Raw genomic sequence first — 24,824 nt, 5'->3', positions numbered from 1 at the left:
CTCATGGACAGAGGCGCCTGGCGGGCTATAGTCCATGGAGTTGCAAAAGAGTCAGACACGACTTAGCGACTAAACAATAACAACCACTTCTTGACTACTTCTCTTTAATATAAATCATGTTCAACTTTTAAGAAAGCAGAAGTAGAAAGTCAGGAAGCCACATTGAAATACAAAGCCTATCCTTTCTGGGATGTAAGGATAAACGGGGTATCAATCTGAACATTTTTATTTGGTGTTTGGAATAGTTTCATTTGTTATGTCTGTTCTTCCAGGAATTTGGGAGAGAGAAGTTCTTGCACTCAAGTATCAAAACAGATCCCTCTCCTCCACCCATAAAAGAGGATGGGGGAGGAATCCTGTTAATCTGGTATAATAAAATACTTAAAAGAAAAAACACAATAAATTGTTGAATCTACTTTTATAGGGTATTTTACCAGAAATAAAGATTAAGGGAAATGCCTCAACTGAATCTGAGGTTGCTATTTAGCCCAACAAAAAACAAATAAAACCACTAAATCAATTTTCCCTTACTAAATCAAACACAGTTATATAGTATTTTTAACAAAGATTATAAAGATATTAATAAATAAACATCACCGTATTTGTATATACTTCTATATAAATCTTCACGCAAATCTAAAATAAAAAGAAATGCATATGGGCCATGTATCAGCCTTGGGCTTATATGTACATTTAATAATAAACACATTAAAGCTTTTCAGTAATGCAAGAGATAATAAATTAGGTGAGGTCATGAGACCTGGGATTCAAACCAAGTTCTCTCATTCCAAGTTGAGTCTTCTTACATACTGATTCTAAAACTCCTCTGCGGTGGTATGTAGTCAGCACTTTATTCCTATTATAATTTCCAAATTCAGAAATCTGTAACATATCCTCATTGGAAAAAAAGCACGATCAGAAAATATTTATTTTCAAGGCAACAAAAGGAATAAATTACAAGGACAATGATGGGAAGGACTGTGAGTGCCTAGAAGTACTACTAAGAAATCCTTAAATTGTTTAATTAAAGTTTTAAAAATTGTTCCGTTGGCCAAACAAATCTTAGAAATGTCTTTATAAACCATTACTACTGGCAAAGCATTAAAGTTGAAGTTTTTCATAGGATTAAGATGAGGACAAGCTTCAGCCCAAAAGTTACCATTCTCTCTTCTTACCTGGACTCACAGAAGCGCACAGCATCAGGAGAGTAACGTACAGCAGCGTCTGTAAGGGTCTAGAATCTGGATGCATAGCGTCAGATTACAGAAGCGGGCAGGGCAGACTTCCAGGGCAAAACCCAGGCTTTGGCTCACTAAGAGACATAGGGGAAAAAAGAAGGAAATTATAAAGTACAAAGACAGTTGAAATCTATTCTCAGAAGAGCCAGAGTCCTGCACATGGAGGCTGCCTTCAACTTCGCAAGCTTTATATAGATCGCATCAAATACAAGGCATTTAATGATCCACATCTTCCCAGTTCACAAAATAATCTGTAGGCATTAAAGTCAGAAGTTCCGCTTATTCTTCCAAGATACTAAGATACTTATTTTACACAGACCCAATCATTCCAAATGAATCCATTATGGTCTTTCGCCCATTTCTGTTTGTACAACTCACAACCATCTAAAACTCAACCAAAACGCATTCCTTCTCTACATTCCTTACAATACAAACAATAACAAAAACAACAAAATTTTAACTACCATTTATACAGTGTTTTGCATGGGCCAGACACCATCTCAGTGGTTTTCATACATTAACTGAACCTTCGCAACAACACTATGAGTTGGGGACTCCTGGGTTTCTTCCCTTTTTTTCAGATGGGGACTCATGGATTGCACAGAGAAAACTAAGGGCTGGCTTGGGTGGGGCCTGAGCCTTCTGCAGAACGTCCAAAGACCCCTGTGGTGAGAGTGGGATGAGCCAGAAAAAGAGCACAGAGGAGAGCCAGGTGAGATCCCACCCAGCTTCAAAAGCCACGGTGAAGATGTCGGCATTTCTTCTCAAGGCAACGGCGGGCCCATGGAAGGCTTAGAGAAGGGAGTAATGGGGTCTCATTATGCTTTAAGATCCCTGACTGGAGGATGACTGAAGTGGGGCAGGAACGGAAGAGTGTGGACAAGCTGGTGCAAGCACCTCGTTAGTGGCTGCCTGTCTTGTATGGGAGGCTCTCTACACAAAGCTTGCAAAATGGTGGGCAGCCACTGAACCCAGTGATTCACAGGATGAAGATGCAGAAAAGCTTCAGCCCCCAAACTGCCATTCTCTCTTCTTACCTGGACTCACAGACGAGCACAGAGTTGGGAGAGGAGCATACAGCAGTGTCTGTAAGGGTTCAGAATTGGGATCTGAATAACTGAATTTTCAACTGACCAAGCTGCTTCATTCAAAGAGCTGTTTACCATTTCTCATTTATAGAATTAGTATTTTGTCTCATTTATATCATAAGGATTCTCTCATCTATACTGCCCTAATTGTTAAGCTCTGTATCAGGACATTGCCTTATTTCTTTTAAAATGTAAGACTGTTTCTAGAACTTTTACAAGCTCCAAGGACCAAAACATATAGATGTAATAAGGGACTGCCTCTCACTGGTCTATAGGGTGCATCAGATACAACAGAGGCAGTCACTGAATCACTAGATTTAAAGCAGACTCTAAAGGTAAACGGGGCTTCCCTGGTGGCTCAGAGGTTAAAGCGTCTGCCAGCAATGTGGGAGACCTGGGTTCGATCCCTGGGTTGGGAAGATCCCCTGGAGAAGGAAATGGCAACCCACTCCAGTATTCTTGCCTGGAGAATCCCATGGACAGAGGAGCCTGGTGGGCTACAGTCCACGGGGTAGCAAAGAGTCGGACACGACTGAGCGACTTCACTTCACTTAAAGGTAAACCAGCAGAATCTGCTGAAGGCTTGGGTAGAAAAGGCAAGATAAAGAGATGTCAAGGATAACTCTTAGTCTTTGATGTTACAGAATAAAGTTCTGTTTCCTGAAATGGGGAGGACTACAGGGGGGAAAACAGCTGAAGAGCAGGTTGCTCAATAGCCATGCTTTGGCCATCTGGATCTTCCCTACCCAGGGATAAGACCTGGGTTTCCTACATTGCTGGCAGATTGTTTTACCATCTGAGCCACCAGGGAAGCCCATTGCTATCAATGGCAGCAGAAAAATTGAACTGCTAAGGATAGATGGATGACAGCCATGGAAATATTGGGTTCTTTGTTTTTGGTTTTTTAATATAGAAATTCTATAACACATTAACAAAGCTAAAAAAGAAGTTTCACATAACCCAGCACTGGTAAAGATGTGGGTAAAAATCACTATAATATCTCATTGGTGGAAATAAAATCAGTAAACTCCTTTCAAAAGGAAAATTATTCATTCATTCAGCAAGTATTTATTGAATTTTTTTACAGTTTTTTAAATTTGTTTATTTTTTAATTGAAGGATAGTTGCTTTATAGAATTTTGTTGTTTTCTGTCAAACCTCAACATGAATCAGCCATGGGTATGTATATATATATCCCCTCCCTTTTGAACCTCCCTTTGAATGTTTACTATATGCTGGGTACTATTCTAGGAACTGGGGTCAGAGTAGCTTAAATACATATATAAGTAAAAAATAACAGACAAAAATGTATACCTTACATTTTTGTGAGATGAACAATAAACCAAACAAATAAATTAGGAATATTCACAAGGTCCATGCCATTCTCCAGATATGTTTTATTCCTTCTCCTCTGTGCTAACTCTATACCCTGGTCACTGCCTACCACTGCACTCACTGCTCTGTGCTGCAAGTTATCTGGTTACATAACTGCTACCTCTTTAAAGGCAAGAATGATGTCATATTCAACTTTGCAAATTCTAATGCCTAGCAGAAAAGTTATGACCAACCTAGATAGCATATTCAAAAGCAGAGACATTACTTTGCCAACAAAGGTCCATCTAGTCAAGGCTATGGTTTCTCCAGTGGTCATGTATGGATGTGAGAGTTGGACTGCAAAGAAAGCTGAGTGCCAAAGAATTGATGCTTTTGAACTATGGTGTTGGAGAAGACTCTTGAGAGTCCCTTGGACTGCAAGGAGATCCAATCAGTCCATTCTGAAGGAGATCAGCAGTGGAATTTCTTTGGAAGGAATGATGCTAAAGCTGAAACTCCAGTACTTTGGCCACCTCATGTGAAGAGCTGACTCATTGGAAAAGACTCTGATGCTGGGAGGGATTGGGGGCAGGAGGAGAAGGGGACGACAGAGGATGAGATGGCTGGATGGCATCACTGACTCGATGGACGTGAGTGTGAGTGAACTCCGGGAGTTGGTGATGGACAGGGAGGCCTGGTGTGCTGCAACTCATGGGGTCGCAAAGAGTCGGACACGACTGAGCGACTGAACTGAACTGAACTGAATGCCTAGCAGAAAAGAGGCACGTGATGTTTCTGAAAATGAAAGGAATACCTTCATAGAATGTAATTCCCAGAAGTACCTTAACAAAGTAATATTTAGTGAGAACTGTTATATCAACTGAATTCCGTGTGACCTAGCTATATTTTTATTCCTTCATTCAACTATTCATTCATAGATATGATTTCAAAAATCAGCAAACATACAGTAAGTACCTACTGTATACCAGGTACTATTGGTAGGCTAGAGATCCAAAGAGTGGTTATTTTGATGACAAATTCCACTTCCCATATTCCTGCTTGGCCAGGACACAGCATTTGTGATACAAAACACAACAAAATGTAAGGCCAAAGCTACATTAATGACATTTTAGTAGTGAGAATTCTACATGCATACTTATTTGTGAAAAGAAAGGTTAAATCTAACCATCGATAAAACTGGGTATAGCAATACAAGGCAAGGCATCTTAAGAATGTCTCTGAATAAATCAAGTACTTCTCAGGATCTGCTTGCTTCTTCTCTATACTACGGACTCCAAAAATATCCAAGTTGCAAAGTCAAGTTCATCTACTATCAGTTCAAGGACTGCCTTTTTTTTTTTTTTTTTAGGACTGCCTTTTAAATGTTTCCTTGATGAGCTCTTTTAAAAAGTGGGAGAAAATACTACAGTACCACTCACTGGCAGAAAGGGCCAGCTGTGTGAAAGCCTTTTTTGGTTTATTTGAATTCTCCCCTGTTTCAAGGGCAAGAACTGACACACCGCTGCTAAGCAGTCAAGGCAAAGTAAACATTCAAACAACTTGTTAACAGCAGACACTTTCCTGAGACGATGAGGACAAGGAGGAGAGTTTCTTCCTTTTGCCAAATCTTTCCTCAACTATTTATTTATTGAAAAGCAGTGAAACAAATTCCAGAGTCAACTTTAACCCCAGCATGAGATCTAGTAAGTTACTTTACAGCTGTCCTTTAAAACGTCACAGCTCATTATTGCTACCTAAACAGTATCACACAGGAATATGCCCATGTTTTCTATGAGACTCTGTCAGTTAATTTGGGTGGTTGGAAAGGAATTACAACCCTAACCGTTACTGACTAAGTATTTGTTGACTTGGTTTATATTTATCCCTGGCAGGCCTGCTCAGCTTGTTAGAGAATTGTGATATTCAGAAAAAGGACCTGGATTCCATTGCCCTGCTCATCAGGTAGCTTGAAATTATATTCAACAGCCACCAAGGGAAACCTAGGTCCAGCCTCACAAACATCCCTGACCACAAGAAGAGTAACAGACAGCCCAAGTGCTGCTCCTTGAGTCCTAACTCAAGATTAGCTGGTACCTCCTGAGTTTCAGGGCTTTCTGTAAGCCCTTCCCGCATGCCTACAGAGAAGCCAATTTGTCTTGCATTACAAACTGTACTTTTAAGCCATCCCAGGCTTAAGAGAATTTCTGTCGGCAAGGGGAAACTAAAGGTATGCCTCATCTCAGAATAAGAAAGGAAATAGTTCCCTAACATTTATTTAACTTATTGTTCAGGTTGTGAACTTGTTGCTTTTATAACCCCTTTTCAACACACTGCCAGAATAATCCTTTGGGAAAAGTCTTTCCTGAATTTCTAGATTTGATTCCTCTGTTTTTGAAGGAACGCCTCTGCTTTCCTAAGGATGATCAAAGCGGCCTCTCTGCATTATCCCCTCCCTAGACTCCTATATCAGATGTTCTTAGAGTTTTCTTTGAGGCTTAGGGAATAACTGTGATTAATTTGTGAACAAAAAATTCGGCTTTGGGATCAGTACTGTTCTTCAAAACATAATATTCTTACTTTTCTTTCTTAAAGGCATCTTTTTCTTCATAAAATAATAATTTCCTTCTTTTTAAAAAAAAAGATAGATTCTTATTTTCAAACTATTTCAAAGCATCCTATTTCTCAACTGTGGAGGGGAAAAAAATGATATTTTGGCAGTAACTAAACAAAAGAATGATGCTAAAGCTGAAACTCCAGTACTTTGGCCACCTCATGTGAAGAGCTGACTCATTGGAAAAGACTGATGCTGGGAGAGATTGGGGGCAGGGGGAGAAGGGGACGACAGAGGGTGAGATGGCTGGATGGCATCACTGACTCGATGGACATGAGTCTGAGTGAACTCGGGGAGTTGGTGATGGACAGGGAGGCCTGGCGTGCTGCGATTCATGGGGTCACAAAGAGTCGGACATGACTGAGCGACTGAACTGAACTGAACTGAAACAAAAGAAAAAATAAAGCATGTCTACTTAAAATTTTTTTACTAGATACTGCTTAATTCTGCACAATTTCGGTTATGGAAGTCAAAAACCTTTTTTTAAACCCGTTGAACCACCTTGACCTTAATCACAAGCAACTGTAAATCTCTCCAAGTTTTCTTCATTCTGAATATCTGAGTAGTTTAGCTAAGCAAACAACATTTCCTGCACAGACTTCTCAGAGAATCTTACTTTTTCCAATATTCATTCAATCAATTAATTCCATATGCAGGGTATTTACTTGGGGCAAGATCCTGGGAGAGGTACAAAGATGAGGAAGATGAGGAAGGCATGATTTCTGAGCTGGAGGAAAGTGCAGCCTAATTTGGAAAAGAGGGCTTGAATTAATGAACTCTGAAATAAAGAAAAATATAATAAGTAGATGAGAATGTAAAAAGTATTGAAAGAGTTCAAAGCAGAGGAATGCATCCTTCACTGGACAAACATTAAGCCTCCTACTCCGTGCCAGGCGCTGCGCTGGCCTGGGAACCCAGCCGGCGGCAAAACCAGCAGGACCGCTGCCTTCAAGATGCTTCAAATCAGGTAAGCGCAGGTGACAGCTCAAGAAGCCCGTCCAGTACTGATTCACCCAACAGAGCACCTAAGCTTGCGGCTCCAAGGCTACTGCATACTGTGGACGGCTTCTTTGTTCCTCTTTCTTTTTTAAATTATGAAAGTATGGTAACACATTTACAGAAGACTTGGAAAATATGAAACAAAGTTACAGACAGTTTCACTATATATTACAATTAAGTATTAAGATGTTTCGTTGGAGTTTCAATATCAAACTCTCAAAAATTAACAGAATGAATATACAGAAAAGTAGAAGGATACAGAAGACCTGAAAAGCACCATGAACCAATTCAACAGAATTAAGATTTATTCCATTTTCACACAACAGTAGGATACAAATTCTACTCAAATTTCCATAGACTATAAACTAGGAGACACTGGAACATATCCAAGGATGTGAAACAAGATCCAAAAATTTCATGGCCTAAATATTGAAATCATACTGAGTCTGTTCTCTTATCACTGTGGAATTACATTAGAAGTCAATATCAAAAGATATTTGAAAATACCCCACACAGTTTTAAATGCAGTGTGACATTTACCAAGAGAGACCTTTGACTTGACCGTTGAAACCCTCAATAAAGTCAGAAGACAGAAAACACAGGGTGATCGCAGAGAAGAAAGCATTTAAATGAGAAATTAATGCCAAAGACACTTTAAAAACCCCATGTGTTCGGAAATTAAATGTCCAGTTTTAAATGATGGCTGTATCTAAGCAGTGGATGGCCTCTTTTTATTCGGTATAAACTTTTATATAACTTTTACAATCAGAAACTAAACAAGGAGACGTGGACAGCTGGGGGCAAAGAGACACCCACCAGTTTATACGACGCCACAGTCTTTATCAGAGAATATCTAGAGGATCTGAATGGTCCGCTATATTTATTTGGATGTTTTGTGAACAGATACCAAGAGAGAAAGGACGGTGAACGCTTAATCTTCTGCCTGCAGCAGGAGTACATCGTTTTCACAACTGTGGAACACCCTGATGCTTAGCCTTTATTCTGCCATCAGGTGCTTTTGTGTGCTATGACTTGACGTGCCACGTGAATGGAAGGTAACTACATGCTTTAAAGGACTTCCTGTCTCCAAGTCCACTTCCCTGCCCCACCTCGGCAGGACTCCCTCACCAGCCCTCCCTCACCAGCCAGCACCCTCAAGTCTTCTCTTTCTCCTTTGCTAAGTGAAATAAACTCATTGCAACATATTTAGGAAGACACTATTTGCTTTCAAAATAGTATCACCTATTTATCACCTACACAAATTGGTTTTTATTGCTAAGTTGATTTACTTTTCTATCCATGGAAATAGTTTAGCTCTCCTGGTTTGGGATGGAACATGTCATGACTTTTTTCCCCATCAGAATCAATGGAAATGGTTTTCACTAAGAAGCAAGGCTTTCAATGGAATTATCTGGCAGCCCATGGTAAGGATTAGGTGCTTTCACTGCTGGGGCCCGTGGTTCAATCCTTGGTCAGGGAACTAAGATCCTGTAAGCCGTAGGGTGTGGCCAAAAACAAAGAGAAGAAGATAAAGAAGCAAGGCTTTTAGGATATACAAGTTTTTAGGAATTAAAGTAGGTAAGGAGGGGTTAGATGAGCCACAAAATAAAGCAAGCACAGGTGCTACTGGAAAAACAGAAGGGTCACCCAATCAAGACTCAGAGGCTGAGAAGACATCCCAGAGGAGACGATGATTAGGGGAGTCAGATGCAGAAGTTTGGGGGAAGGGAGGAAAAGCAAGGGGAGGGGCATATTCCAAGCAGAAGGAAGAGTGTGTGCACAGAATTAGACACACAGAGAGTAAGGAAGAACAGACTAGAGCTGGACAGTAAGGACAGGGAGACAATAAGGCCACATAGTTGAGTAGATGCCAGAGTATCAAGAACAAAATAAATCAGGTTATAGCATTTGGCTTTTTTCCTCCGAGTCGAGTATTAACAGCTTTTAGGCAGCAAGAGTCAAGATCAGACTTGTGCCTTTGACAAACCATTTACCCTGCCATGTGGAGAAAGGCTGAAGAGGGTTTAGGAGGTTGTTGTGAAAAAGAAAGGGGACCTGTACTAGAGAAATAACAGGGCATACATGTGAAAGATTTTTTTTAAATGTTAAGACATGGACAAGTTCAAAAGCTATTTAGGAGGTGGGACTAATGGAACTTGGGTAGTGAACGATGTGACCTGGGAAGGAATACATCTCTTAGACATCTTTGGAATCCACTGTCTGCTCACTTCTGTTTCCCTTTGGCTTTGGCCATAAATAAAGGCATTGAGGCTGCTGTCCAGATTTCGGACGTGGAAGAGTGAGTATATGGACGACTGCCTTCACTAAGACAGGAAACACATGAGAAACCACAGGGCTTTCCGTGGTTTGTTGTTGCTGTTTGGAGTTAGCAGGGAACGAAAAGGATGCATCTTAAGGTGTGGAACTAATAAGTTGAGTTGGAGCTAAGAGAAACTCTAGAAAAGACCTAGCAGGCAAGCTGAAAAGCTTAAGAGTAATGAGGGAGGCAAGGGCAGACAGAGAAACTGTGATTCCCTAAGGGGGAAGGAGTCTCAGGCTAAAGCCTAAAAATGAAATAAAATCAACTTTAAAGGGGTATCCATTCCTCTCTCAAAAATAAAGCTCATGATCAATGCTAGTAAAAGTTTTTTGTCTTAACAAAAGAGGAAAAGACAGAAAATTATATTCCAGGGATGGAATCAGAAACTCAAGACTTCTTAAAAATGAGTTCCCAAATGTCCCTGGACTTTCATGCCCCCGTATACCTTTCAAAGGTACCAACCATGGTTTAGGGTAACCAGACACATTCCTTCCCTGCAGCCTTTGATCAGTGACAGTCTTCAGGCTGCCCACATGGGGTCCCAAGAAATGAGAGTAACAGCTGGCAGGCATCCTTCAGTGGTCTGACTGGAGGCGTGGGTAGGGGCAGGAGGAGGGGGAGGGAAGGAGAAGGGAAAAAAGAGCTCTCCTAAGTCCAGTGGCAGCAAATGCAGCCTCTAAGAGTCAGCATGTTCCCCTCTGGGGGCTATTCTCAGCGCTTTTAGAAACCAGAGCATCCTTTCCAGCAGTCATGTGCAATTGACAAGGACGCATTCTGCGACCTGCTGCAAAGCTCGAGGGCAGAATGAGTGTATAAATTTTGTGCAAGCAGAGATGCAGGATGTCCAGCATGTAGGCCAGGTCAACAATGGGTAGACCTCTCTTCTCACCAAAACTCAGCACAACCGCCCCCCCGCCAACCCTTCCACCCCCACCCCCACTCCCCTACCTCCACTGCTGTTGGAAACGCAGCTCTTGGTGGTATCTGCTTCCATGAGCTTGGAAGGATCACGCAGTCATAAGCATCTAGTTTTTTAAACCATTGACACCTATAGACCTCACAGCCCTTCCCCCACTTCTCCAGAGCCTCAATCAAGTCAGCCGAGCAGACACGCTGATCCTGCTGCCTCCACAAGCATTTCCTTTCACTGTGGACCATCAAAAGTAGAGGAAACAAATGGAAGTGACTTGGAGTTATGGCACCAAAAAGGCCAAATGAGCAAAGAAATAATCAACTGCACATGAGCCACTTCAGCTCCAACACAATGAAAAGGGCCTAGGACTAACCCCAGGAAAGGTCACTGAGATCAAAGGTCATGAGCAGAAAAAGGCACCCGTGAGGGGCTGCCAGCTGCAATGGGAGCCAATGTGGTCTTAATTACTCACCAAAAGAGAAGGAGTCTGAGCCAGGGTCGAGTTGGGTTCTAGTCACATATTTGTGTGTGTGTGTTTTTTTTTTTTTTAAAAGTCAAGTGTTCCTGTTCCACTCTCTTTCAAAAAGGCTATTTCTTCCTGCTTCTAGAGCACAGGAAACCAAGAATTGTGGAGATAAGATAATTCTGGCATCCACAGTAAGCTGTACAGGAGTGTTCCAAATATTTAAAAGCATAGCTGCATACAGACAAGGGAAATTCTAAAGCATGACTTAGGAGGGATCATTAAAAACACAAAATACAGCAAGTTTCAAGGAGATTATTCTTGAATCCCTTGAAAGCATCACAAAATCAACACTTGCCACAAATCCAACTCTCCGTCGATTTTCGGGTTTGTCATTGGAATTGGCTTCGTGGGAAAACATAACACAGTAATGGTAACCACAAAACAAATGCCAAATGCAAAATTTTAAGTTTGCAAAGAACTAGCTGAACTTGAACAGGCTGATGTTATAAAGATACAGACAGACACTGGGCTAATGCTCTTTGATGGAGAATAAGAAGAAGGAAGGTGAAGCCATTTTAAAAAGAGCTCTGGATGATAAGTGTTAGGCAATAAAATTAATATAGTTGTTAATAAGGACAATGCCTTGCTCAGACCTTACCAAATGGAATGAATTTTCCTTGGCCATGACGAATGACACCCTCAAGGGGTTTTGGCTTAGATTTCATTTTCATAATGAGGAAATAAGGACTGAAGGAGAAACTCATTTCCATGCAATATATTCTAATGTATACAGTAAAATACTGAGGAAAAAGCAAAACAACAACAACAACAAAAATTTAGAGATCTAAGAATAAATATCTTGGCTGCAAACAAACTTGAATCAATGATGGTTGGGCACTGGACCTCCATCAGGATGATTTTTATATTATATGACCTGCTGAATTATGAGTTTCCTAGAGACCTGGAACTTAGTGATACTCGTCTCCAAGTACCTTCTTCCACCTTTAAACTTGGCTGCATAAAATACAGGGAGCTTAGCCTGGTGCTCAGTGATGACCTAGAGGGGTGGGATGAAAGAAGGTAGAAGGGAGACTCAAGAGGAAGGGAATATATGCATACATAGAGTTGATTCACCGGAGAAGGCAATGGCACCCCACTCCAGTACTCTTGCCTGGAAAATCCCATGGATGGAGGAGCCTGGAAGGCTGCAGTCCATGGGGTCGCTGAGGGTCAGACACGACTGAGCGACTTCCCTTCACTTTTCAGTTTCATGCATTGGAGAAGGAAATGGCAACCCACTCCAGTGTTCTTGCCTGGAGAATCCCAGGGGCGGGGGAGCCTGGTGGGCTGCCGTCTATGGGGTCGCACAGAGTCGGACACGACTGAAGCGACTTAGCAGTAGCAGTAGCAGCAGAGTTGATTCACACTGTTGTACAGCAGAAACTATAACACAACATGGTAAAGCAACTATATTCCAATTTAAAAAAAAATAAAATAGGGACTTCCCTGGTGGTCCAGTGGCTAAGACTTCATACTCCCAAAGCAGGGGGTCCGGGTTTGATCCCTGGTCATGGAACTAGACCCCACATGCTGCAACTAAGACCCAGCATGGCCAAATAAAGAATTTTTAAAAAGCAAAATAAACACAACCAAAAATAAATAAACCTAGCTGAATAAAATAACGGAAGGGGTGTATATTTCTTAGGAGGCCCAGTTTGTTGAAGCTGGTGATGGGATTGGGTGAGACACGGCTCTGTGAGAGCCGCCACGGCAGCACGCCCGTGTGCTAGGCGCGGAGAATGCGGCCCTTCGCGCGCTGCCATAGGCTGGCATGCGTGTCAGTCACAGGTTCCTGGGCACTTAGCACAGTCACCACAAATGGACTGATAAATACAGAAACAAGTAAAAACACACAAAGGCCTGTAGGAAAAAAACCCTGCATTCTTAGAAGCTTTGACAGACAGATAAAAACCAAAGAAATGATCAAGATACAACGTCCTGACGAAGTGAACATAGAAAAATGGATCAATTAAGATTGGGATATCTTTGTAAACACAACACAATAGTGCATGAAGTTTTAGTCCAACTGGGAGAGCCTGAGACGCCGTTTTAGCAGTGGGTCCACCTTGTCCACCAGAAATGAAACAAAGCTTGCTGGAACAACTCTGCTGGGCTGCACGCAGGTACACCAAAGAGCAGCAGCTGCTTTGTGACATTATATTGGACAATGGGAAACAGGAAGGTCCAAAGAAAGAATTCAAGAGCACACTGATAGAGGAGATACACACAGACATACACAGTGCACGTGGACATGAGCGGAAAACCAGCACAGCAGACACACACAGTGCACGCGGACGTGAGCGGAAAAGCAGCACAGCAGACACACACAGTGCACGCGGACGTGAGCGGAAAAGCAGCACAGCAGACACACACAGTGCACGCGGACGTGAGCGGAAAACCAGCACAGCAGACACACACAGTGCACGCGGACGTGAGCGGAAAACCAGCACAGCAGACACACACAGTGCACGCGGACGTGAGCGGAAAAGCAGCACAGCGGACACACACAGTGCACGCGGACGTGAGCGGAAAAGCAGCACAGCAGACACACACAGTGCACGCGGACGTGAGTGGAAAAGCAGCACAGCAGACAGACCCACCCAGGAAGACAGACAGACTTATTCCAGTGACGCTCCTCTGTGTAAATCTTTTCTGAAAATCCCCTGTTTATTATTTTTGGTGTCCATGTATAAACAAGGCATAAAAATCATCTCATTAGATTATGATTACACTTGATTTTTAACCCCATATAGTTTTAACTCCATCAACATCACCCAATTAATTTATTAATGGTTCGTTCCAAAATACTCAAGAATACAAAAAAACATTTTTTAAGTGCCATAAACAGTAAAGGCAATTCCAAAAGAACACCAAATTTCTTGGTACAATAACAGCAATGTGATATTAAATACACAGCTTCCCAAGGTAACAGACTTCTTTAAAGACATAATTTTGATTTAGATATTTTAAGTTCTGGTATACTTCTGATATATATTTTTTTCATATCACACTATACTCATGTCATAGCTGACATTTGTAGAACATACATGTTGATACAGGCATATACCTTGTAGCTGAACTCTTAAGGACTTATTATTGGCCTCTAGAACAACTTGAGGAGTTTTTGGTTTTCATTCTTGGTGAGATTTAGAAGAGAATGATTAACTTGATTGTTCATATAATGACAGGTGATTATTTTTTTTTAATTTAATTTTATTTTTAAACTTTACATAATTGTATTAGTTTTGCCAAATATCAAAATGAATCCGCCACAGGTATACATGTGTTCCCCATCCTGAACCCTCCTCCCTCCTCCCTCCCCATTCCATCCCTCTGGGTCGTCCCAGTGCACCAGCCCCAAGCATCCAGTATCGTGCATCGAACCTGGACTGGCAACTCGTTTCATACATGATATTTTACATATGGAATTTAGAAAGATGGTAACAATAACCCTGTGTACAAGACAGCAAAAGAGACGCTGATGTATAGAACAGTCTTATGGACTCTGTGAGAGAGGGAGAGGGTGGGAAGATTTGGGAGAATGGCATTGAAACATGACAGGTGATTAATTTGAATCTTATAAGAATGCTGTGGGTTGGATCCTTTGCTTAAATTTCTAAAATCTCTTCCTTCAACCCATTTTCTAAGACATTATGAGTAGAGTTGAAAGTTGTAGCCTAAAAACACAAAAAGCAGTTTCTCAATTCATTTATACAACAAAAATGTATTGAGCGTCCATATTCAAAGCAGGTGGGGAAAAAAATGATTAGTGAAAAGATGACATAGAAGTAGAATAAGATAACAGAGACCTTGATCTCATTTCTTAAATCTCTGACATCTTTAACTCCTGGATTACATATAAACAGAAGCATTTAAAACTTTTTTGACATTAAAAAAGTTTCCAAAAGTGACAGGAGTTTGAATTTTTTAATAACCTATTTTTAAAGTATTTAATAAGAATATTCAAAATATATTTTTTAAAAATTAACAGTTGGTAGTCTACAGTGACGTAATTCTTTTTCCTAGAGGATTCAATCAGGTAGAACATTTAGTAAATTAGTGTGGCTTAGGTTCTGTCTGCAAATAGAGGGGGGGAAAGCCCCCACAATTTTCTCTCAGTTTTAGAATTCTATGACAAACATTTTACAAGTGCTATGTTTAAATGAAAAAGCACCTAAAAGCCCGTGTGCAGCTCTTACACTAGTTTTGCCTCATCTTTGGCAGACTCCAAACATGACTGCATTAATGAACGAGGAAAGGGGGAAGAGAAACAGCAAAGGTGTCCAAAATCAACAACAGTTCAGCTCTAAAAATTAAGTCAAAAGCATATAGTGCAGCCCTCCAGTTTGCAAGCAAAAAAGAGAGTGCTTGTGTTCACTCTTATTTAAAAAAAAAAAAAGAAAAAAAACCAAAACACCAAGTTGGAAAAAAAAAGAGCAGGAGACAAGTTTATGATTTCATTGTAAGAACTTGAAGAGGCAGACCCTTTACTTTGTATTCGGGTAAAGAAACTGAGGTTCCCTGGTGGCCCAGTGGTAGAGAATTCACGTGCCAATGCAGGAGACAGGGCTTCGATCTCTGGGTCAGGAAAATTCCCTGGAGAAGGAAAAATCCACTCCAGTTTTCTTGCCTGGAAAATTCCACAGACAGAGAAGCCTAGCAGGCTACAGACCATAGGGTCCCAAAAGAGTCAGACACGACTTAGCGACTGAACAATAATAACAAAGAAACTGAAGAAATTTCCCTACAAATTTTTCCTGCTTTGTGAAAGTGTCATCCACTATTTTACAGTCAAATTGTCTGTGAGGTTTTCACAGAATTCTGGGAACACTGGTAGAAACATATGCACAATGGAAAAGACAGAACTTCTTGTGAAAACTCAGGGTTGTCTTACAAAAGAAAGACTGATCATGAAGCAAACAGCCCCGCTGATTTGAAAACTACTAAGTTATCAAGCTTTCCAAGAACTTACATTGAAGAAAACATTTCATAACCTACATAATCACCTCCTTTTTCTCTGCCCAGCTTCCATGCCAACCTGAGTAAGAACTTAAGAGGAAGGCCCAGCTGGCAGGTGTGGGTGTTCCAAAAATCAGATATTATTTTGTTTATTTGAATTGCATTCTTTGCTTGAGCAGCCTCGGGGTACAAATAAAACATACAAGTAATTAAAATAACCAACAGCAGGACTAATAAAACAGCTAAAAGCAACTCTTATAGAGAGAGAGAGAGTCTCTAAGTGTTTGCCTCCTGACCTCAGTATATGGAACAATGAAGGTACATGTAAAACTAAGTGAGGCATTACCATTTCTGCTGGAGGAGGATAAAAAGCCAACTCAAGTCTGTGGTCAGAGGGAGAATCCGACTTGATGCTGACGCATCATAAACACACGGCTGTAAACACTACAGATGGAGAAACATTCAGCATGAGACACAGCAAAGATGCCACACATCCAATTTGGAAAACTGTACACTGATAGTTTACCAAATTTAATCGAGAGCAATGGTTCCCAGAGTTTTGGATTTCAATAACCAGAGACACCTAAAAATAAAACAAAACACCCGTATGTCCCATGTAAGTATACCAACCATTTACCAAGTTAAAAAAAAGAAAAGAAGAACTGCCATCTACAATCATTGTTCATTGGAACAGAACAAAACATGAGCCAAAAAGTAATTTTAGAATAAATTTGGCTTTAGGAAGTAATCACTCCATGTCTTTCAGCTGGCTGTTTCTCATTTTACTCCATATGAATATAAAATCCTCACTATAAATCAAGCTGATTTAAAGATCAATGTTGAGAAACAGTGATCTCAAGACTTTAAAGTCTTCAGTCTGATAAATCAGTAGATTATGTTATAACAGCTCATCACCAACATTTGGTTATAAAATAGGTTAAATCATGTGTCTCTTAATGAAGCATTAAACACACACCCCCCTCAGATTTTTGTCTTGAATGTCAACCAACAAATCTTCCGAAAGCAGCGTTTTCGCTCTTAGTACTGACAGGTTTCTGCCACTCAAAAAGACCCCACTGGTCCCAGTAGCACCTGCACTTTTCATTATTAACATTCCTCTCCAAAATAGGCCAAACTTCTAGACCTTATTGGGAAGCAAAATTCCCGTTATCCCCTTACTTTCTCTGCAGACTATTTTCAAACTCTGTTTTAAAACTTTACAAAAAAGAAAAAAAAATTTTTTTTAAGAAATTACTGAGATAAAACATAAGGAATTTCACTCCAATACTATGTTATAGAAGTCCTATATCTCCCTGTATGCACATTAAATTTAATCAATGAACAAGTATATACCTGAATCTGTAGCATTTCCATAATAAATTATTGTAATCTTCTATAAATTAAAGCAATTTTCTCTCTGTACCATCATGTTACATCAAATAAAGATGGCCCTGTCTATAAGATCTTTAAAAAAAGATAAAATAAAACTTCTTCCCTTCTTCAGTAATGGCTTTGATTCTCATTTGAATCTGATTTCCTGAGAAAAAATGGTAACCAAGGAACAGTATTGAAGGGAATGCACAGAAGTTGGTTTTACCTGACTCATTACACTGTGAAAATAAGGAACTAGGCTAGATATCTATAGGTCATATAAATGTAAAAAATTTCTACCGGACCTGGATTAAATATTAGGCCCACGAGGGAAGGGAACTACATCTAGTTTGGTCACCTCTGTATATCTAACACCTGCGAAGTAAGCTGCACAAAATGAGTGCTCAGATAATCTCCCCAAGATTGCATAGCTAATAAATGATGGGGGTGAGATTGAGCCCAGGGTGAGCCCAGGCCTCCACTTCACCCTTTCTACACACAGCTTCCTAAATAAAAGGAGAGCCTTGAGTATAGTCTCTTCTTTATGCCTGTTGAAATCACTGTGAATCCACAGCCACTTCTTATTCTGGAAGGATGCTTCAATCTACCAGGTTTTAGTTTTCCTTTTCTATTTTAGTTTTAATCTGCAGATGAATTTCTGAAGGTATGAAAATCTTTTTTTTTTTTTTTTTTTTTAATTTTATTGTGTTTCTGCACTGCTGAAACCTGAATTATTGTTATCTTATTCCAGGTCATCAGTCAAAACGATAAAGACACGACACAAGATTTCCATGCCCGGTTTACATTTGTGTTCTTGGATCATACCCATGACATGTGAAGGTCAAATGATGTTACATAAAACCATTCAAAGAAAGTTCTGAAACAGGTGAAAATAAAAGTAGGAACTGTAAATCATCTTCTAGCTCATGGCAACATAAGTGCGCCAACTTGAAAAGCAGATGACATCGCAGATGGTATAATATAACATTAGAAACACATGTACTACAAAGATCCCACATTACCATGGCTCATCAACAATAAGTAAATAAGAATGCATACATGCACTTCATCAAATGAACTCTAAATTTTTTTTCAGTATTATGTATCAGAGTGTACTTTTAAAGTGGCCCACAAAATACTGGACCAATAGTTAAAAACAAGTTCATTATTAAAAAGAAAAAATAGGGGCTTCCCTGGCAGTCCAGAGGTTAACGATCCAGGCTTCCAATGCAGGGGGTGTGGGTGTGATTCCTGGTTAGGGGACTAGATCCCACAAGCTTCAAGGTGCTGCTGTTGGTGCTAAGTCACTTCAGTTGTGTCCAACTCTGGGCGACCCCATAGATGGCAGCCTACCAGGCTTCCCCGTCCCTGGGATTCTACAGGCAAGAACACTGGAGTGGGTTGCCATTTCCTTCTCCAATGCATGAAAGTGAAAAGTGAAAGTGAAGTCACTCAGTCGTGTTCAACTCTTAGCGACCCCATGGACTGCAGCCCACCAGGCTCCTCCATCCATGGGATTTTCCAGGCAAGAACACTGGAGTGGGGTGCCATTGCCAAAAATTAATAAAATCAATTAATTAATTAAAATAAAAATGAAAGGTTTAAAAAAAGAAAAGAAAAGAAAAATAATGTTAAACATGCTTAAAATCAAAGAATCAAATCAAAAGGCCAAGTCTTCCTATTAGGGCTTCCCAGGTGACTCCAGTGGTTAAGAACCCACCGGCCAGTGCAGGAGATATAAGAGACACAGCTTCAGCCCCCGGGTTGGAACGATCCCCTGGAGGAGGGCATGGCAACCCACTCCAGTAGTCTTGCCTGGGAAATCCCAGGGGAGCCTGGCAGGCTACAGGGGTCGCAGAGAGTGACACAACAGAAGCGACTTCACACACATGCATCTTCCCATTATTCAACTCAATACTGACAATGTAACAAGACAGTTTTTAAGATTTAACATTTTGAATTACATTGGTTTTGTGATTTTGTCACAATGTGCAAATTTAGTTTTATAAGAAGTTTGCATCTAGTTTATTTTTTACCTAATTAAATGAGGTTAATAATAAAATTTTTTAAACAATATTGGGGTTTATAAAAATTTTTCCCTTTGATAAGTGAAAGTGAAGTCGCTCAGTCATGTCCAACTCTTTGTGACCCCATGGACTGTAGCCTACAGGCTCCTCCCTCCATGGGATTCTCCAGGCAAGAAGTGGCACATTATTCAAGTTTAAGTGTCCAGTCCTTTTTAGCAAAATACAGGACATTATCACCTCCGTTAAGACGTTAACTAATCACACACAAAGCTAATTCCTTGATTATGTACATCTTTGCAAATCTCAACTGAGACTGGGGGTGACAAGACAAGAATTATAGTTTCAAATACTAGAGTCACATTCCCCCAAATCAAAAAGGTTGAAAGAATCTTGTAAATGCTACCCACCTCCATAGCCACCAAGACCACTACCTTAAGAAAATTCTATAAATGCAATTCAACTAAGCTTTATCCTCTATTCCATAGGCCCCAGAGGGAATATCTTAAAAATCTGTGCATGTTAGAGTTATGGTACAATGTTTTTTTCTGCAAACAGGCTCATTATTGCTGCAAAATTTACTGTGCTTCCCTGAAAACCCGGATTCCAGTGATATAATAAAAATACAATAATGAGGCCAACCTGTAAGGTAGAAGAAACAGATGAATTCTCAAACCTTAACTAAAAAAAATATTTAAAACAACAACAAAAAAGTAAGACAGAACAGCATCTCCTTCCTGAAGCATTAGTACTGTCAGTGCTGATGACAGAAAGGAACTCCAGGACAGACAGGCCACAGTCAGGTAGAAAGTGATGCCTGCAGCCCCCACCTTTCCATGTTCTGATTCCACAACTCCGGGCTCCAGTTCTTTGGATTCCCCTCTACTGCTAAACTCAATCTTCAACAGTCACTTGAGGGCTTATCCCGGCCAGAACTCAAGGGCGTGGCTAGGGTGGGGCTGACAGTGCACCTCTGGCCTCCCTCCAAATCAAACATTTGCATCAGATGATCGCAGGTCTATTCTATTTCTTTTTTAGAAACAACTTGGGAATGACACTTTATTGGTGGTCTTCAAACCTATCAAGCCCAGTTAAGTATTTATCTGCTGTGACCATATCTAAGCCCAAGAGAAAAAAAGTAATTTGAAAGAGACTTGAGAGCCAAACTCATTATTAAGTACGTATACATCAAAATCCTAGAAAGCACTGGGATTCCCCACAGATAAGAACATTTGTACCTTTGGTGGGAAAATTATCAAGAAGAATTAACAAAAGGTTCCAACCATAGGTAGCTCTTGCTTTTAAGAACGTGTCAATAAGACTAGGCAAGAAGTTCATCTCGTATCTAAAATTTTATTTTCCTGGTACTAAAGTATGTTTCTATTGAGTCTGGGGAGATGAGGAGAAAGGGGAGATCGCAAAGAAACAAAACTGAAATTTAGGTAAGAAAGGGGATATGGGAAAATCACCACCAGCTATTATATTATTCACGTAACCTAACCACTCTCTGCGATGGAAGCCAAGTCCTAACCAACTCAGTAACAGCAACATATAATCAATTCTAGTTTCTTTCCACGTTTACAGTCCCCAAAGTTTAATCCCAACTCATTTTATTTTGAAATGACTATCTTGAATTCAGCAACATCACAATAATATTTTGTCACTATTAGACCAGAACTCACAGATAATATAACAGCAGCAACCCCTCACGTGCAAGAAGCACCTATCAAGCACCTATCACTCTGTGGGGATTAACTGAGGTGATCCCATTATACAGACAGGGAAACGAAGGCATATAGAGGCCTTGTCACAGAGATGGTGGGGTCAGGCTTTGATCCCACTCACACTGACTCCAGAGTTTACTGTAGTCTAAACCTGTATGGTCAATAGCCTGAAAGCTCCCAGGTTATGAAAATTCCATTTACAGAAAATGAATTCATTCTCAACTGTTTCACTCATCTGGAAATTCCTTATGCTCAATTTACTTAAAATAAGGTGGAGAGAGTTCTTCTGGTCCTATACTCATTTCTACTAAGCAACATATGAATGATTAAAACACAAGAAATCATGGTGGTTGGACACAGAACTACACGTAGACTAATGACTTAAAGCCTTGCCAAGACCCTGGATGGGAGGGGAGTTTGGGGGAGAATGGATACATGTATACTTATGGCTGAATGCCTCTGCTGTTCATCTGAAACTATGACAACATTGTTTGTTAATACAAAATAAAAAGTTAAAAAATTTTTAAACAGTAATTAAAAAGAACATCTGCACATTTCACTCATACAGAGAACCTGTTGGTAATGAGAATAAGGAACAAATAACGTAGCAAAGGTTAGCAGGGATGCTCAGTGACACTATTACAGGTTTCTAAATCATGGTTGTATGGTAAGACAGCAAGAGGGTAAAAATGCCTTAGGTTAAAGCCAAAAATTGGCAAAGAACTCAAATTTCACTAGAAAATAAATAAGAAAATTCCTTACAGGTTAAAAAATTCCACTAGACAAAACAATATATATATAACATCAAAGAAAGTCGTAAGAAAGATGTTAGGGTGTGAAGCAAGATCTCCAAAATTTCAAGAATTTAATCATGTAGAAGTCAAATTAACCTACTGATCTAAAAATATTCTTTTAAAGCCATTTAGTTATACCATTAAAAATAACATATAAATTAATACCTATTAACCCCGACAGATAAAACTACATTACATTACAGACTTGGCTGATACTGGGCAGTTGGAGATCTGAACAAGTATTCATTCTTGCTCTGTTTTTGTCCTTTCAAAAAAAAAAAAACTTACAGACAAGCTTCATCAATCATTAAGAGGGCCTGGTTCTGATATTATATGAGTTCTGTCAACCTTAATCAAATCGCTTGCCAGATCGTAGATAAGTAATGACTTGCTTAGGTTAAGCAAGGCCAGAGTCTTCCTTCTGTAGTATATACAGCTCCAGAGTGAAAATAAACAGCCTCACACCTCAAACTAGGAGCTGGACTCTGTGCTCTTATAACTCAGCTTCTCCAGCCCAGGAGGAGGGGCAAGATTTGCCTTTAAGTTAACTATTTTTCTTTCTTTCCTTCTCCATTTGGTCATCAAAACTTTTAAACTATCTCATTAAACTAGTTTGATCTACAATGAAAGAATACAAGTAAGCTATCCTTAAATGCTGTAGCATTAATATTTGTTTTAGCCAATATTATACAATGATATGGGGCTTCCCTGGTGGCTCAGATGGTAGAGAATCTGCCTGCAGTGCAGGAGACCTGGGTTTGATCCCTGGGTGGGGAAGATCTCCTGGAGAAGGGAATAGCTACTCAGTCCAGTATTCTTGCCTGGAGAATGCCAAGGACAGAGGAGCCTGGCGGGCTATAGTCCATGAGGTTGCAAAAGAGTCTGACACAGCTGAGTGACTGACACTTTCACTTTCTTTCATACAATGATATAAAACAGAAAAGAAATAGCTACTAATTGGGAGGCAGGCTCAAGCTGCTGCTGCTGCTGCTGCTGCTGCTGCTGCTGCTAAGTCGCTTCAGTCGTGTCCGACTCTGTGCGACCCCATAGACGGCAGCCCACCAGGCTCCTCTGTCCATGGGATTCTCCAGGCAAGAACACTGGAGTGGGCTGCCATTTCCTCCTCCAATGCATGAAAGTGAAAAGTGAAAGTGAAGTCGCTCAGTTGTGTCCGACTCCTAGCTGACCCATGGACTGCAGCCTACCAGGCTCCTCCATCCATGGGATTTTCCAGGCAAGAGTACTGGAGTGGGGTGCCATTGCCATCTCCAGCAGGCTCAAGAGGGAGGGTATATATATATGACTGATTCAAATTATGACTGATTCAAACTATTATAAAGCAGAAACCAATATGATATGGTAAAGCAATTAACCTCCAATTTTAAATAAATTAAAAAAGAAAAGAAATAGTTAATGATTGACAAAAGAAATATGAGAAGAATCACTTAAAGTTACAAAGTTTGTATTCATTTTCTAACATATCCAAGAAACAGAAAATAAGATTAAGCATTGACCTCATCTGTCATGCTCAGAACACAGGGGTACCGTGGAACAAATGTTAAGAAAAAGAGCATTCAATTTGATTTGATATTTATTTCACAAGCAAAAATGTATATGTAAAATGAGATTTATTTCTAAAAGCCCCCTTTGCTATTTTCCTTACTGGGCATGTAACTGGATAGGGCTTTCAAACTTCATTTTCAGCTGGAATATACCATTAAAGAATTTCTAAGAATCCAGGTACCTGCTCTAAAAAAATGGAAAGTAAGGATTCCTGTTGCTGGGGGGGGTGGGGGGGGGGGTGGGGAGAGGGGCGCGGGGAGCGTGGTGGTAATTAAAGACCTCTTTAAAGAGGAAAGAGCTTAAAAAAATACAAAACACCTGGGGGTCAATTTTACCTTGGCAAAATTTACTTCACTATCTCAGTATCTTCCATTAGGTCAATAGAATCTCAGATGCAGTTTGTGGTTTACAAATGTCATAGACAAAAACAAAACAAGAAACTTCCTGGCAGTCAAATGTTTAGGACTCAGTACTTTCACTGCAGGGTGCCAGGGTTCGATCCTTGGTGGGGAAACTGAGATCTCATGAGTTACATGGCACAATCAAAAAATTAAAAAAAAAAAAAAAAACACCTTAAAATTCAACTATTTCATTCTATTCCTAATCAGACAAACGTGCACTTATAATCTAAATTAAGCTTAAAAACAAAGACCCCAGTTTCAAATAATCTCCTCTTCCAACATTAGAGATATTTTAACCCAACTTTGAACTATATTAAAAACTCCTGTGTGTGAAACCAATGCTCAATCTTTATTTTCCTCATGACTTCCCTTCTTATGAAAACTTTACTATTTCATACATTATTGCAAACAGGAAAAAAAAAAAAAAAGCTTTTAAAACACTCTGCAAAGTACAAAGGACCCTATAGAATTATTTAAGAAATAACAACCATTAGAAATAGAGGGTAGAAGACAAATATTCTGTAAATAGAATGAAAAGAACCACAGGATAGGCGTCTAACTGAACTAGCAATTCCTCAGCACGGAGCTGCGTGAGCACAGGGGGGTCCCGGTTCCACCCAACCTGTCTGCGCATGCAGTGTCAGGACGTCTTTCGCTCCCCAATCCTCTGGAAGCATCATTCTGATAAGTCTGCAGGGCACTCATTCAATCAAGACCCCTGGCTTAACCAAAGCAATACTTTGCTCCTTTGTCACCACACTGTTTATTATTAAATTGCCCAAGTATTCCTGTAGTACAAATCCCTCTAGATGATTCAGGCACAAAAGATGCTAGTATTTCTCAGTGAATTAGAAAGAACTTTTAAAGCAAATGGGGACTGTTTGTCTAGGAAATGGCAAGTGAATGGATTCTTTCTCCAGAAAACTCACATTTCAACATGAAGGGGGGAAAAAAATCTTAATTGCACAAATGAAAAACTC

General features: G+C 40.1%; 1 protein-coding gene across 3 annotated transcripts in view; it reads right to left on the bottom strand.

Annotated features, from left to right (window-relative positions):
- Positions 1-24,824, bottom strand: part of CDON (cell adhesion associated, oncogene regulated) — a 100,748-nt gene that overhangs the window by 65,259 nt on the left and 10,665 nt on the right. For all 3 annotated transcript variants that reach the window (XM_055581226.1, XM_055581225.1, XM_055581228.1), the window contains one exon: positions 1,176-1,312. In XM_055581226.1, coding sequence (XP_055437201.1) covers positions 1,176-1,251 — 76 coding nt within the window. In that variant the 5' untranslated portion in view covers positions 1,252-1,312. The remainder of the gene's footprint in view (positions 1-1,175; positions 1,313-24,824) is intronic.

Source organism: Bubalus kerabau, chromosome 5 (assembly GCF_029407905.1).
Source record: "Bubalus kerabau isolate K-KA32 ecotype Philippines breed swamp buffalo chromosome 5, PCC_UOA_SB_1v2, whole genome shotgun sequence".
Lineage (NCBI taxonomy): Eukaryota > Metazoa > Chordata > Mammalia > Artiodactyla > Bovidae > Bubalus > Bubalus kerabau.
Note: the sequence above shows the minus strand (reverse complement) of the source record. Positions and strands in the feature narration are given on the sequence as shown.